At 57.0% G+C, this 15,579-nt stretch overlaps 1 protein-coding gene across 3 annotated transcripts in view; it reads right to left on the bottom strand.

Annotated features, from left to right (window-relative positions):
* The window catches only part of SYNGR1 (synaptogyrin 1), a 35,579-nt gene extending 20,358 nt beyond the window's left edge, over window positions 1-15,221 (bottom strand). Inside the window, exon 1 of one of the 3 annotated variants that reach the window (XM_009438312.4) lies at window positions 15,063-15,221. In XM_009438312.4, coding sequence (XP_009436587.2) covers window positions 15,063-15,161 — 99 coding nt within the window. In that variant the 5' untranslated portion in view covers window positions 15,162-15,221. Of the gene's footprint in view, window positions 1-885; window positions 1,032-15,062 lie in introns of those variants that run through there. The other 2 variants (NM_001137663.3, XM_016938726.4) reach the window with 2 other exon arrangements.
* Window positions 15,222-15,579: the final 358 nt, after the last annotated feature.

The raw sequence follows: 15,579 nt of genomic DNA, 5'->3' as shown, positions 1-15,579 counted from the left end.
TGGGGAAAATTCATCCAACAAGCGGATCTGCTGTGGGGAAGGGAGACAGGTCTTCAGAGGCAGAGCCAGAGGCCCAGAAACAGGGGAGGATGGAGGGTGATGGCCAAGGGAGGACCCAGGTCACCAGCAAGCAGAGGGAAAACAAGCTTCCCTCGAGCTAAAGCAAACGCTAAAAAAAGGCATCAAGGTAAACCTGCCAAGCCTCTTTGGTTTTTTTCCGCCCTCTTTAAAATCCAATCCCGAGTCTTTTTTAAAAACGGATTCCAGATGGCGCTTGGTGGAGATCTATGTCAAACTCAGAAAAACAAATCAGAAGGAATCTCAGAATCTTGGATTTCAGGATCCTTGGCTACTGGATTCAGAGACACATAGAAACAGAGACCCCAGAAGCATCAAGCTCTTTGTGGCCTACCCTGATCTCATCTGCCCCCCTCCCCACCCTATGCAACCACCACAGAGGGCTGAGAGTGGGTGGTGTCCTCAGGCTGTCTGACAACTCTGCACCTGCCTTCCTACCTTCTTCATCTTCAATGGGAGCGAACTCCTCTTTGCCCTCTGAACGCTGCTGGGATATAGTGACTCCCAGACACCTTCAGGGACAACCCACTTCCCAGTCACTCTTTCCCACCCTGAGCCTTGGTCACTCCTGGCTGGGACCTATTTACAAGTCTGTCCCCACTCTGAGACCCTGAACCAGCCCACAGCCTCCCAGGAGCTGATGCCAATGGAAGAAGGCACCTAAATCATCTATTTTAATCCCCATAAAAATCTGCAAATCATCCCCACAAAGCAGTCTTATACTTAGAGCATTTCACAGTCAGGGAGGCTAAGGCTCAGAGAGGCCCTGCCTCTCGCTGACCCACAGCAGGTAAATGGGGAACCTGCCTCACATCCGGGCCTGCTCCTCCAGCTCACCCACGACCTCTGTGTCCAGCTGCCTATCCATGAAGGATCGAATTCCAGAATCCCAAACTCTAAGGTCAACATGAGACCAAGGAGGCATGCCTGCTGGTCCTGAGCCGTGTCCCGCAGTGCAAAAGGGCACAGGCCCACTTTACTTGAGGGGAGATGGTATCTCCCCTCTGCAGACAGACCACCCAGGGTGTGCCTAGGACCCACTGCAGGGCGTCGGCTAACGAAGGCTCAGGGTGAGCTGTGCCCAGCCAGCATGGGGGTGGCTGAGATCACTGTAACGCTGCCAGGAACCTCCTAGAGGCCTCGTTTTAAACGTTTTTAGACAATGCTGGCTTTCCCCAGATAAGCTGCAGAGAGATGACATCTGGAGCCCACGGCACTCTGTCCTCCCAGCTCCAAATGGAACCGTCTACCTCGCCCTGCGCAGGAACATCCCTGAGCTGGGTGGCTCGGGGGAGCCCTGGTCCCTGCCCTGCAGTGCAGGCAGCCAGGCAGCTGGCCCCTGCCCATGTCCAGGTGCCTGACACCACCACAGCCTCCTCTCCAGCCTCCTCCAGGCAGTCCCCAGGTAGCAGCCAGGGGGATATCACCCACTCCAAACCTCAACAATCCCTCCGCTGGCTGAAGATAAAGTCCATCACCCTAGAATGGCCCTGAGGTCCCCCTGCTTGGGCCATGAGTCCTTCCTCCAGTGCCCCAGGCTCTCTCAGCCTCCCCAGTGATCTCTCTCAACCTCCCCAGCACCAGCTGCTGGGCCCCAGTCCTGGGTTCATACTCGACCCCTCCAACCAGTCTGACATTCGGGCCAGCTGCTTCAACCTCCTCCCAAAACTGTCAAGTCCCTCCAGCCTGGGGCAGGCCACTGTCACCCCTCTCCAGGCAATGACAGCAGCCCATATGTCCACTTGCACCCCCACACTCTGTCCCCTCACAGCAGCCAGACAATCCCCTTAAACCCAAGTCAGGTCATGTCACCCCCCAGGTCTAGACTCTTGGATTGATGCTCACCCACTGCCCCCTGCCCAGGTAAAGACCTTCCCCCACCAAACCCCAGGGCTCCTGCCTTCCTCTGAAGCTTCCCAACACTCTCCTCCCAAGCCCTCCTGAGTTCATCCCTGCCTCAGGGCATTCACACTCGGCTCTTTCCTCTGCCTGGGATGCCTGTATTTCTCCAGATCTTCCTTCAGCTGGCTCCTCAACACGCACATCTCAACACAAAAGACACCTCCCCAGAGAAGCCCTCCAGACCAGACTCCAGATCTAAGGTATTCTCCAGTGCCTCAATTAATTTTCTTGGTAACATCACAATATAACTTCTTTCCTATTTGTTGGTTCAGTTGTTGGGTGCATGTCTCTCCCCCAGACCCAGGGAGAGGGTCAGGAAAGGCTTCGAGGGGAGTAGACAGCAAGTCTGATAGTCAGAGAGGCCCCGGCAGCACGGGGGGTAGAAAGGAGAATTATCCCCTCCTGAGCATCCTTGGCTGGCACCTCCGCTTGCACACCCCTGTGCACAGGGAGCTCACTCCCTGAAAAGGGGGCTGCCAAGCCCTCTCCCCACAAGCTGAACCCAGCCTTCCTGCCCTTGTCCTGGTGCAGGCATCCATCCTGCCTCCTGGGGAAAGGCTGAGGGAAGAAGGGAGCGGTCACACTTTGAGAAATGAGTCAGGCTGCCAAGGGCCCCCCTTCACAGGAACAGGGCCTTGTCTTCCCCCAGGGTCATGTGAGGAAAACGGCTTCGCCGCATGGACACATGATGGGTGTTGAGCAGCCCCTTGTCTTCCTGAAGAGTCTCACTCTGGGGAAAAGGTGGGGGTGGGGCAGGTGAGGCTCCGGGCCCCTCCCCCACCCCTGCCTCACACCGGGTTGTGCAGCCTTGGAAGTGACCCACTGGGGATTAGGCGTAATCTCTGCAAGCTGTCGCCCCGAGTGCTCGGTGGTGGGGGTGGAGTGGACTCCGCTGGGCAGGGCCTGGGCGAGCAGACCCCTGCCTCCCCAAGGTGCTGAGGCTGGGCCTGGGTGATCTGCAGGCCCCTCCCTCTTTCCAGAATGCCCCATCTTCCTCTCCTCTGGCTGAGTAACCTCAAGGGGGCCTTGGAGCCTCATGAAAAAGGGGGAAATTGGCCGGGCACGGTGGCTCATGGGTGTAATCCCAGCTATGTAGGAGGCCGAGGCAGGAGGATCACTTGAAGCCAGGAGTTTGAGACCAGCCTGGGGAACATAGTGAGGCCTCGTCTCTACAAAAAAAAAAAAAAAAAAGGAGAGAAAGGAGGAAACAAAGACCCAGAGAGGGCTCACTTGACTGGCCCAGGGCCTTACTCTCAGTGGCAGAAGTATCTGGACCACCATCCCCATAATCCTGTACCCCCCAGGGCCTTCTTTACCCCAGGTCTTATCACCTCTGCCCTTTCAGAGGCAGGGAAGAGGTGGGAGAGGGGAGCAACATCACCATCTGGAAAGGGGTGTAAATGCCAACCAAACACTGCAGAGCCCTTCAGGGCTAGACCTGGGGTAGGCGCTGTTGTACCCATTTTATAGATGCGGCCACTGAGGCTCTGTGAGGTCTCTCAGTTGATAAGAAGGGCAGGATTGGCCGGGCGTGATGGCTCATGGCTGTAATCCCAGCACTTTGGGAGGCAGAGGCGGGTGGATGACTTGAGGTCAGGAGTTTGAGACCAGCCTGGCCAACATGGTGAGACCCCATCTCTACTAAAAATACAAAAAAAATTAGCCAGGCATGGTGGTGGATGCCTGTAATCTCAGCTACTTGCGAGGCTGAGGCAGGAGAATCGGTTGACCCCGATTGTGGAGGTTGCAGTGAGTTGGGATTGTGCTACTGTACTCCAACCTAGGTGACAGAGTAAGACTTTGTCTCAAAAAAAAAAAAAAGGGGGCAGGGTTAACCATCCAGTTCTGTCTGCTTTCCTCACCCCAGTGCCTGCCCCCACCCTGCCAGTCCCTGCATGCCTGAGGTTGTTTGGTTTCTCTCCTGCTGTGCAAATTCCAGGTCATCAGGGAAATAATCTGGTCCCAGGCCCTGCCTCACCTTCTAGAGAAGAAAGGCACAGAAGGGGAAAGCTCCCTGTTTTGAGAACTCTGTCAGTCATCCCCACAGAGCCCAAGGGAAGCAGGGAGGGGAGCGCAAGCTTGGGAGAATCCAGGAAGGCTTCACAGGGAGGTGATATTTGAGCAGGGCCCTAAAGGCCAGATGGGACACCTGAAGAACAGTGGCTAGAAGGACGACCGATCGGTGCAGTTCCCGCCACATCCATCCATAGTTGGGGCCCTAAGGAGATGCCTGGAAGCAATCTAGTCCTGGGGCTATGACAGATGCAGTTCTCGCCCTCCAAGCGTACACCCCAGCAGGGGCGACAGCCTCGTCTCTGCTCTGCCAGGCCTTTCAGCCTTTGCCCTCGCTGTTCCTCCTTCCCCCTTCTCTGCCTGGCTGGCTCCTGCCCTCTCAACGCTGACTCAACGCTGGTGTCACCTGCCTGTCCCTCTCTAGGGGTCTGTGCTCACCTCCATATTTTAACTGGTTTCCACCACATTTCCCTCCACTAGACTGTCAGCCCTCCCTACAGACCAGGCACCTCATCCGGCCCGTGCTCAGCATGTATATTAAAGAGAGGACGAGCAGGGTGAGGGTGTCCACATTCTGCGGCAAGCGGGGTGAGGGCGTCCACATTCTGCAGCCGTTTGGATTCAAGGGAGGATGCATAAACCCCTCACGGCTGCCAGACGCTGCTGAGAGATCCATCAATGACAGTTGGCCATGAGATTGGCAATGTGAAGGTCAGGAATGAGCCTGAGAAGATGGCGAGGAGGGGAGAGAGAGCCCGTGGGGAGTGCGTGTGGGAGACCGCAGAAGAAACCCTGGAGACGGTGACAACTCTTCTGAAGGACCAGAGAAATGGGTGAGGGAGTGTCTTCCTGAGATGGGGAATCACGCACATTTGCAAGCTGACGCAGAAGAGCCAAGAGTAGAGAGGGCGAAACTGAGGGTGGAGGAGAGAGAGGGAGAGAGAACTGATGGACGTGTGTCCTTGAGTAGGTGAGAGGAACAGGCTCACGAGGCTGCAGCCAGGCTGGCCTGGGCCACCAGAACAGGGGAGATAGTCTAGGATGAGGGGGGCAGGTGTGAAGATGCCTAGGACTGAATTTAACCAGAGCTGTGCCAGGCGAGTGTGATGCGCAGAAGGGCTGGAGCTGCAACACGTGGCCACTGGGAGGTGGGGAGGGAGACAGGAGGGACCAAAGGGTGGTGAGGGCCAGTGCACAGGGGAAGATCAGTGGTTCAGAGGCCCCAGGCCCAAGGATCTAGGATCAGGGGAGGGAGAGGGAGGTGGAAAGGTAGGAGGGTTGGAGGAGACACCTGGATGGAGGATCAGGGAGTGCGAGAGGCTACTGGGAAGGCAGGGCCAGGCCTAGCTAGGGTCCAGCTGGTGACAGCTGGCTGAGGCTGGCGGACAAGACCATGCGGGAAGAGGAGGCCAGGTGTGGAAAGGGTCACAGAAATAGACACTCCAATGACCAGGACTGGAGCAGGAGCAGTGCTGGAGAGGGCTGACACCAAGCTAGGGTGGGCATCTTTTTTTTTTTTTTTTTTTTTTGAGACAGAGTCTCACTTCGTTGCCCAGGCTGGAGTGCGGTGGCGCGATCTTGGCTTACTGCAAGCTCCGCCTCCCAGGTTCACGCCATTCTCCTGCCTCAGCCTCCCGGGTAGCTGGGACTACAGGCCCCCGCCACCACACCCGGCTAATTTTTTTGTATATATATTTTTTTTTAGTAGAGACGGGGTTTCACTGTGTTAGCCAGGATGGTCTTGATCTCCTGACCTCGTGATCCGCCCGCCTTGGCCTCCCAAAGTGCTAGGATTACAAGCGTGAGCCACCGTGCCCGGCCTGGGGGGGCATCTTTGAAGAACGGGCAAAGTGGCCTCGAGCTGGCTCATCATGAAGGGGAGTGGGCGACCCAGTGCTGGTGTGAGATTCAAAGCTGGGGGACAATGTCCTGGAAGTGGCCTCAGGAACCAGAAGGACCCTGTCGACCTCTACACCCAGCAGAGGGAGGGTCTGAGGGATAAAGCAGCCCCCACTGAGCAGGCTGCAGGAAGCAAGGTCTGGGGGAGGCCAGGTTACAGTGCAATTTACAAAAGGTGTCAGGGACATTCTGGGAGGGGCTGAAGGCTCAGGGACTCTTGCCCCCTGCACTGTGAGGTACTGGAGGAGCCCCAACTTGTTAAAGCTCCTGCATGATTGCAGCTTGGGTTTGACAGCTTGGGGCTGTCCCAGCTACGCAGCCGCCCCTCTCTCCAGGTCCCCTTCACCTGGCCCCTGCTCCACCAGCAGCGGGGAGATGAGCAAAACTCATCTGAAAATCTCTGAAGGGACGTTTGTCCCAGAAACACAGGGCATGACTGCCCTTCCAGGCTCCAGCTGATGCCGTCTGCTCTGCTCTTGTGTCCGGAATTGGTGGGTTCTTGGTCTCGCTGACTTCAAGAATGAAGCCGCGGACCCTCTCGGTGAGTGTTACAGCCCTTAAGGTGGTGCGTCTGGAGTTTGTTCCTTCTGATGTTCGGATGTGTCCGGAGTTTCATCCTTCTGGTGGGTTCGTGGTCTTGCTGGCTCAGGAGTGAAGCTACAGACCTTCGCGGTGAGTGTTACAGCTCTTAATGCCGCGCGTCTGGAGTTGTTCGTTCCTCCCCGTGGGCTCGTGGTCTCGCTGGCTTCAGGAATGAAGCTGCAGACCTTCGCGGTGAGTGTTACAGCTCATAAAAGTAGTGTGAACCCAAAGAGCGAGCAGTAGCAAAATTTATCGCAAAGAGCAGACGGACAAAGCTTTGGAACTGAGCAGGTTGCTAATGCAAGCTCGGGCAGCCTGCTTTTATTCTCTTATCTGGCCCCACCCACATCCTGCTGATTGGTAGAGCCGAGTGGCCTGTTTTGACAGGGCGCTGATTGGTGCGTTTACAATCCCTGAGCTAGACACAAAGGTTCTCCACGTCCCCATTAGATTAGTTAGATACAGAGTTTCGACACACAGGTTCTCCAAGGCCCCACCAGAGCAGCTAGATACAGAGTGTCGATTGGTGCACTCACAAACCTTGAGCTAAACACAGGGTGCTGATTGGTGTATTTACAATCCCTGAGCTAGACATAAAGACTCTCCACGTCCCCACCAGACTCAGGAGCCCAGCTGGCTTCACCTAGTGGATCCCGCACCGGGGCTGCGGGTGGAGCTGCCTGCCACTCCCGCGCCGTGCGCTCGCACTCCTCAGCCCTTGGGTGGTCGATAGGACTAGGCGCCGTGCGCTCGCACTCCTCAGCCCTTGGGTGGTCGATGGGACTAGGCGCCGTGGAGCAGGGGGTGGTGCTCATCGGGGAGGCTCGGGCCGCACAGGAGCCCATGGAGTGGGTGGGAGGCTCAGGCATGGCGGGCTGCAGGTCCCGAGCCCTGCCCCGCGGGAAGGCAGCTAAGGCTCGGTGAGAAATCGAGCGCAGCGCCGGTGGGCTTGCACTGCTGGGGGACCCAGTACACCCTCCGCAGCCGCTGGCCCGGGCGCTAAGTCCCTCATTGGCCGGGGCCAGCAGGGCTGGCCGGCTGCTCTGAGGGCGGGGCCCGCCAAGCCCACGCCCACCCGGAACTCCAGCTGGCCCGCAAGAGCCGCACGCAGCCCCGGTTCCCGCTCGCGCCTCTCCCTCCACACCTCCCTGCAAGCCGAGGGAGTGGGCTCTAGCCTTGGCCAGCCCAGAAAGGGGCTCCCACAGTGCAGTGATGGGCTGAAGGGCTCCTCAAATGCCGCCAAAGTAGGAGCCCAGGCAGAGGAAGAGCCAAGAGCAAGTGAGGGCTGTGAGGACAGCATGCTGTCACCTCTCACTCCCATGCATAGACCTGGGGCCCAGTGCCCCCTCTGCTGCAGGCTCCTACAAAGCATGAGGGGATGGCTCCAAACATCACTTTTTTTTTTGAAACAGAGTCTTGCTCTGTTGCCTGGCTGGAATGCAGTGGTGGGATCTTGGCTCACTGCAACCTCCGCCTCCTGGGTTCAGGCGATTCTCGTGCCTCAGCCTCTGGAGTAGCTGGGATTACAAGCATAATCCTAGGCACCACCACACCCGGCTAATTTGTGTATTTTTAGTAAAGGCAGGGTTTCACCATGTTGGTCAGGCTGGTCTCAAATTCCTGACCTCAAGTGAGTCAACCACCTTGGCCTCCCAAAGTGCTGGGATTACAGGTGTGAGCCATCGCGCCTGGCCCCAACATCACTTCTTTAAAGACTGACCAATCCAAAGTTCCCAACCTGGAGTCCACTAGGAGCAAGAGTGGGGTTCTTCAAGGGTGGAAAGGTCGGGAACCACCAGAGCAATCCAACTATCCTTTTCCCATTTGATAGATGGGGAAACCAAGGCCAGGAGAGCATGGGCCTCTTGCTCTAGTCACACAGCCAATCACTGGCAGAGAGGGTGCAGAACGCAGCCTCAGGTCTCCAGGCCAAGGCACTCCTCTGCGCCTACCCTGCCTCCCCTCCCACCTGACAGCTGGTTCTTCCGGTCTGGGTGCCAAGTGTGGCTCCCTCCAACAGCCCTGCCATCTGCCTCTCCCTTCCTCCCTCCCTCCTCCTCCTGGCTTCTCCTCCTCTCTTCCCTTCCTCTTCCAGCCTCTGTTTTTTCTCCCTGGGGCTCAGGCCCGCCCAACAGCTTTGCACACGCTGCTCATGTGGGACTCCCCACATGGCTGGGGACTCCCTGGAGCAGGGGCCATGGGTTCCGATCCCAGTGACTCCAGTTAACCTCTCTGGGCCTCAGCTTTTCATCTAAGGAGGGGATAACAAAACGCACCACAGCAGACTTACGGCAGGCCTTTTAAATTTGCATTCAGGCCAGGCAAGGTGGCTCACACCTGTAATCCCAGCACTTTGGGAGGCCAGGGCAGGCGGATCACTTGAGGTCAGGAGTTTGAGACCAGCCTGGCCAACATGATGAAACCCTGTCTCTACTAAAAATATAAAAATTAGCCGGGTGTGGTGGCGGACACCTGTAATCCCATCTACTCAGGAGTCTGAGGCAGGAGAATCGCTTGAATTTGGAAGGCGGAGGCTGCAGTGAGCTGAGATCGTGCCACTGCATTCCAACTTGGGTGACAGAGCGAGACCCTGTCTCAAAAACAAACAAACAAAAATAACTTGCATTTTCTTTTCCTTTCTTTCTTTTTCTTTTCTTTTTTTGAAATGGAGTTTCACTCTTTTAGCCCAGGCTGGAGTGCAATAGCGCAATCTCGGCTCACTGCAACCTCCACCTCTCGGGCTTAAGCGATTCTCATGCCTCAGCCTCCCAAGTAGCTGGGACTACAGACGCGTGCCACCACGCCTGGCTAATTTTTTGTATTTTTAGTAGAGATAGGGTTTTGCTATGTTGGCCAGGCTGGTCTCGAACTCCTGACCTCAGGTGATCCACCTGCCTCTGCCTCCCAAAGTGCTGGGCTTACAGGCATAAGCCTCCACACCTGGCCAAAATTTGCATTTTTATAAACTCTCGAGGCCTCCCCAAACCCAGGCCCTCCAATCCCATGTTACAGATGAGGCAACCAAGGCTGAAAGAGGTAGGGGTTTTCCAAGGTCCCGCTCTGATGGCCCTGCTCCTGATGCCCTAGGCTTTCTCAGGCTCTCTAGGCCGCCCCTGGGCTGTCCCTGGACATGAGGAAGTACCCAAAACACAGCAGAAATCTATCACCTCCCGGTGGTCTCCTTGCAGCTGACCCTGTCCTAGACCTGAGAGAGAAGAAGCGGCGGAGCGGCCGGCCACAGGAGGTGAAGAGGTGAGAAAGACTCCAGGGTGGTCAGCAATAAATGCCAAATGAGGGCCGTGGGCCCACCTTCCTGTCTAGGTGACAGGGCTGTGCCCGGTACTGGGAGAGGACAGGCTGGATGTGACCACGCATTTCCAGCCACAGAGCCCTCTCCAAACCAAGCTTCCACAGGAGCTTCCGAAATACCCTTGACCCTCTCTCCAGCTTCCCACTGCCCTCAGAGGAAGTCCAGCTTGTGAGTCTGTCATCCAAGCCTCTCCTGGGCCACCCCTTGGGAATTCCTTCTTGTAGTGACCCGAGCCTCTGGGACAGTGCTTCCCACTCAATCCTGTTCTCGTTATTGGAGCGAGAGTGCCTTGGGGTGGCACTGAGCACTAAGCTGGCACTGAGCAGGGGACTTGTGGAATGAACAAATGAACATCAGAACTGGCCAGAGGTTCTGTCTCTACCCTGGACCCTCTTCCCCAACAACCGCTGGTCCCAGAATTTTCCTGTGGCCCCATGGCTGGCACATGGCAAGTTGGTTGGGGGAGGCAAGGGGTCTTATCTTGAAACTGCTGTGTTTACAAAAAACGTTCAGCTTTTTTTTTTTTTTTTTTTTTCATTTGAGACAGAGTTTCGCTTTTGTTGCCCAGGCTGGAGTGCAGTGGTGTGATCTCAGCTAACTGCAACCTCCGCCTCCCGGGTTCAAGCGATTCTCCTGCCTCAGCCTCCTGAGTAGCTGGGCTAACAGGCGACCGCCACCACGCTCAGCTAATTTTTGTATTTTAGTAGAGATGGGGTTTCACCATGTTGGCCAGGATGGTCTCGAACTCCTGACCTCAAGTGATCCACCCGCCTTGGCCTCCCAAAGTGCTGGGATTATAGGCGTGAGCCACCTCACCTGGCCAAGTTCAGCTTTTTTATTCAGTGTTCACTTGGGATGATTGGGGGGTGGAGTGGGGGGGGGGGGTGAATAAAACCAGGGGTATAAAGCTGCCCCCCTCAGGCCACCCCTTGGTGCCATGGATATCCAGGCAGAGAACCCACAGGGAGTACACAGAATGTGGAGCCCAGCAGTCTGGGTTCAAACCAAGTCTCTGACAAGCCCAGGCCTTCAGCTAGCACAAGTCACTTCTCCAGGCTGAGCCTTAATTCTGTCATTTGTAAAACGGGGGGAAGATACCCACCCCACTTACAGAACCATGTGGTATTATGGCCAAAACCCTTAAAAAATGAACCCTGAAAATGGCAACATTTCAAACATTTTATCATTTTCATTTTGTCAAAGTAGAGAATTAAAGAAACACTGACTGGGCGCGGTGGCTCACGCCTGTAATCCCAGCACTTTGGGAGGCTGAGGCGGGTGGATCACTAGGTCAGGAGTTGGAGACCAGCCTGGCCAAGATGGTGAAACCCCGTCTCTACTAAAAATTTAAAAAGTAGCTGGGCATGGTGGTGGGTGCCTGTAATCCCAGCTATTTGGGAGGCTGAGGCAGGAGAATCACTTGAAACCAGGAGGCAGAGGTTGCAGTGAGCCAAGATCGCGCCACTGCACTCTAGCCTGGAGACAGAACGAGACTCCATCTCAAAAACAAAAAACAAACAAACAAAAAACTCATCTGCCAGCACTGATATTCATTCCCTATAGTCCATTTTAGCCCCCTGCAAAAAAGAATATAAACTCCAAATAAAAGGTGGTCCTTTCTATTAAATCAGTTTAGCTTCTTGCTGTAACTCCTTTTTTTCCCATCTGGCTTTAGAACAAAGAAATGAGTCACTGACAGGCGGCAGTCACCGCGCAACAGATCAGGCACTTCTGACCCAGCCCAGCCCAGTTCGGGTGGGAAGACTGAGGCACAGAGGGTGGGGAGGGGACACTTACTGAAGGTCACAGCTGTGGCCTGGGGGTGCCAGGAGTGGCAGCTGATCTGCCACTGGGGCGATGACACCAAGAGGTGAGAAAGACTTAGTCAAGAGACAAGCCATGCCGGATGCTGTGGCCCACGCCTCGCCCCATCGTCCCAGCTGCTCACAAGGCTGAGGTGGGAGGATCACTTGAGTCCAGGAGTCTGAGACCAGCCTGGGCAACACAGCAAGATCCTGTCTCTAAAAAAATAAAAAAGAGACAAGCCAGGTCTTGGAGGCCCTGCTTCTGTGCAGGCTGACCCAGGGGCTCGGAGGGCTTGAGTTCCAGGGTGGGTCCAGGTTGGTGAGGCCCTGAAGCTTACATGATTTGGGGGCCCTCTTTTGGAAAAGCAACAGAAAAAAAAAATCTTTCTTTTACGAATTTTACAAAAATCCCAGGTCCAGGCCGGGTGCGGTGGCTCACGCCTGTAATCCCAGCACGTTGGGAGGCCGAGGCGGGTGGATCACCTGAGGTCAGGAGTTCGAGACCAGCCTGGCCAACATGGTGAAACCCCATCTCTACTAAAAATACAAAAATTAGCTGGGCGTGGTGGTGTGTGCCTGTAGTCCCAGCTACTTGGGAGGCCGAGGCAGTAGAGTTGCTTGAACCTGGGAGGCGGAGGTTGCAATGAGCCGAGATGGCACCATTGTACTCCAGCCTGGGCAACAGAGCAAGACTCCATCTCAAAAAAAGAAAAAACACAATCACAGGTTCACGTGCACATGCTGTTAGGGCCCCTCCAGGGCTGTGGTAGGGGTCTGGGTTGTCCAGGAGTCCTGGACAGGGTGACAAACTGTCCCTGTTTGTCTGGACTAAGGGCCTCTCAGAATGCTAAAGGCAGGAAGTTCCAGCACACCAGGATAAACGGGTCACCCTGGTCCTGGAGCTCAGCTTCACTTGCTCTGCCCTGTGGTGTGAGGGCCAAGAGCAGGCGCCAGCTGCATCCCCCGCAGCTCCTGATGTGTTTAAATGGCTCAGCACGCCACACAGTTTCGAAAAGACCAGAAGGAGACAGCACCATATTCACTGCAGCCCTCCCTAAGTGGTGGTATCACATGATTACCACCCCCCACCAAACTTTTTCTGTTGTGGTAAAACACACGTAACATACAATTTACCATCTTCACCATTTCAGTGGTGTTAAGTACATTCCTACCGTGCAACCATCACATGTGATTTTTATACTTTCCAATAATTGGCAGGTATTACTTTGATCAGGAAAAAAGCTACTTTTAAAGGTGTCAATCAGCCTGTATCAGACACCTCTTGGTTCGACAAAGGTAGTGAGCGCCTTGTCTCCACGTGTGTGAGCAGGACTGGGAGGCTGTGGGGTCGTTTGAGCATTGGTTGGTCCAGGTGACCTTTGTGTCCTTTCCAATCCTGACATTCCAGGATTCTGGATTCTTCCCTGCCCCAGGGGGAGAACTACGCTTTGGAGACAGGAAGACCTGGGCTCAAATGCTCGTCTGCCACTTACATGCTTAGTGACTTAGGGCCAGGCACTTGGCCTCGCTCACTGAGCCGCAGCTTCCTCTAGTGTTGGGGAACCAGCTAGGTAGCTGTGTGTGGTCTTGCACCCCATGGGTGCTCAGAGGGGCTGATCCTTCCTCCTGCTTTCCACGTCCTCTCCCCTGGATGTGCATATGTATAAACCCTCATCCCACCAGGCCCAATCTGACATCACCTTCACCATGAAATTTGATTCCATAGCAGGGAGACCCCTCTCCTGGCTCTTGCGGCCTCTGCCTGGGGGCACCTGGCTCACTCCCCAGTGGGACTGTGGCTTCCTGAGAACAAGGGCTGCTTCTGAGTCACGCTGCCTTCCCTCGGGGCCCAGCAGATTCAGTAAAACTTTGCTAAATGAAGGCATCACAGGCAGAAATGACCCAAGCAGACAGAATGCCCATGCCCCCTCACAAAGCCAGTGGCTTCGCCATTCCAGGCCAGAGGCCCAGGGGTGGGCAGACTAAAGCAGTGAACACAGCCCACCCGCCTGATCCGGCAGGTGCCCCCCAGGGCTCCCACCTTTGGCAAGGGTCTGTTGGGGCATCTGGGGAGCAGGAGACTGGCACAGATAAATGAATTCAGAGCCACAAACACAGATGTGCTGGGGTGCCCGGCTCTGTGCAGGCACTGGCACAAGGGCTAAAGGAACTGGGCTTTCCTGCCCTCAAACAGCTCCCATCTGACGGCATTTGAGAAGAAAAGGCTTTAAATGGGGTTATCCTTCGCAGGCCAGGGATACATACCCAAGCCATCCTACCAACCAGACCCTGAAAACCAAGGAAAGGAGGAAGCTTGGGCACCCTGAGGTCACAGCTGGCCTTGGGGTAGCCCCTGGGGTCCCTGACAGTCTAGCCCATTCCTAGTCTAAGCCCACCAGGAATGGGCCCCAGGCCTGCAGAGGCCAGAACCTCGAGTGGGAGTTTCTAGGACACAGCCAGCCAACCCCAGGGAGCCCCAGAAACCCCCTCTCCAGACCCCAGCAGGGCTTCTTTCCATGAGGTGCCACTCAAGGCACCTGAACCCCTCCCTCTGTGCTCACTGTCTCTGACCCATCCTCTCCCTGACCACCCGTCTGAACAAGAGCCCCACTCAGCCCTCTGCACTGAGGACCCTGCCCCCCAGCTAGGCTGGAGGCCACCCTGGCCGCTTCACTGTGGGAGCAGACCTTTCTCCCAGACACCTGCCTTGGGCATCCAGGTGCATGCTGAGTGGGAGGGGTGTTACCGGTTCATGAAATGTCAGAGCCCAAGGGGGCCTCAAGAAGGCTCCTCCCACCTTGTCTATAAATTGGGAAACTGAGGCATGAGAGAGGAGATGACACTCCCCATCTCGGAATTCAAGTCCTCATTTCTCGAGAACATTTCCTGGGTGGATCCCAGCCCAAGGTCACGCAGAGAAGGAGAGGCAGTTCCCGGGTGGAAGAGAGGTACTCAGTTCCCGACTCATCGCTCCACACGGGCCGGGCTAGGCAATACGAACCCGGTTCCCGGCCCTCTCCTCCTCCAACGTCCATCGCAGGCGCGGCGTGCACCCCACCGAGATGGTCCACGCCCTGATCCACCCCCCAAAAAAGGCCACCTTAAACCCTGGCTCCGTCCCCACGGTCCCCAGTCCGCCCTGGCGGCCGCGCACAATCCCAGCCTTTCGCTGCATAGCCGCGGCCTGGAGGTCACAGCAATCGGGGCGGGAGGGGGGCGCACGAACCGGGGGCCCCAGGAAACCAGGGCTCCGGGAGCCGGAGCGGCGTCTCCCGCGAGCACCAGGGATCCCGCCCGCCCCGGGCCCGGGAAGGAGGAGCGGCGGCAGCGGGCCCCGCAGGCAGGACAGCTCCTCGCCCGCCGCCGCGCCGCCGCCGGGGGCCCGTTGGGGTCGGGGTCGGTCCGGGCGCGCCGCCTTTGCTCACACCCCCACCACCCCGGCCTGGCAGAGCCGCCGGCCAGTCCGTCCTTACCCAAGACACGACGCGCAGGATGGTGTGCGGCTGCCGGACCAGGGTGTAGGGGTCGAAGGCGCCCCCGGCTTTGCCCGCTCCGTACGCACCCCCTTCCATCGTGGCTGCACCCGCGCGGTGCCCCCCGCTCGGCGCGCGCCGCCGGCCCGTGCGCGTGCGCGGCGCCCCCGCCCCCTCCCCTGCGCGCGCGGCCGGCGGCCCAGGGCTCCCGCGAGGGGGCGTCGTGCGCGGCGGGCGCAGCTCGCGGGGCGCGGGCGGGGGGCTGGGCAGCGCGCGACCTCGGGCGCGGGGGCGCGCGTGCTGCGGCCCGGGGCTCAGGGCGCGCTCGCAGCCAGTGCGGTGACCTCTTTGCAAAGTGTTTGGGGGAGGGCGGTGCGTGCACAGCAAGTGTGGGCCGTGTCCCTGCCCCGCATCCCCGGTCCCCTGCCCCGGTCGCAGCCCCTCTGAGCCGTCGGCTCTGCTGAAACCATCTTCATGCTTGATTTGTTTGGCTGTTTCCTGCCACTTTGTCGGCCCC

Source organism: Pan troglodytes, chromosome 23 (genome assembly GCF_028858775.2).
Source record: "Pan troglodytes isolate AG18354 chromosome 23, NHGRI_mPanTro3-v2.0_pri, whole genome shotgun sequence".
NCBI classification, from domain to species: domain Eukaryota; kingdom Metazoa; phylum Chordata; class Mammalia; order Primates; family Hominidae; genus Pan; species Pan troglodytes.
Note: the sequence above shows the minus strand (reverse complement) of the source record. Positions and strands in the feature narration are given on the sequence as shown.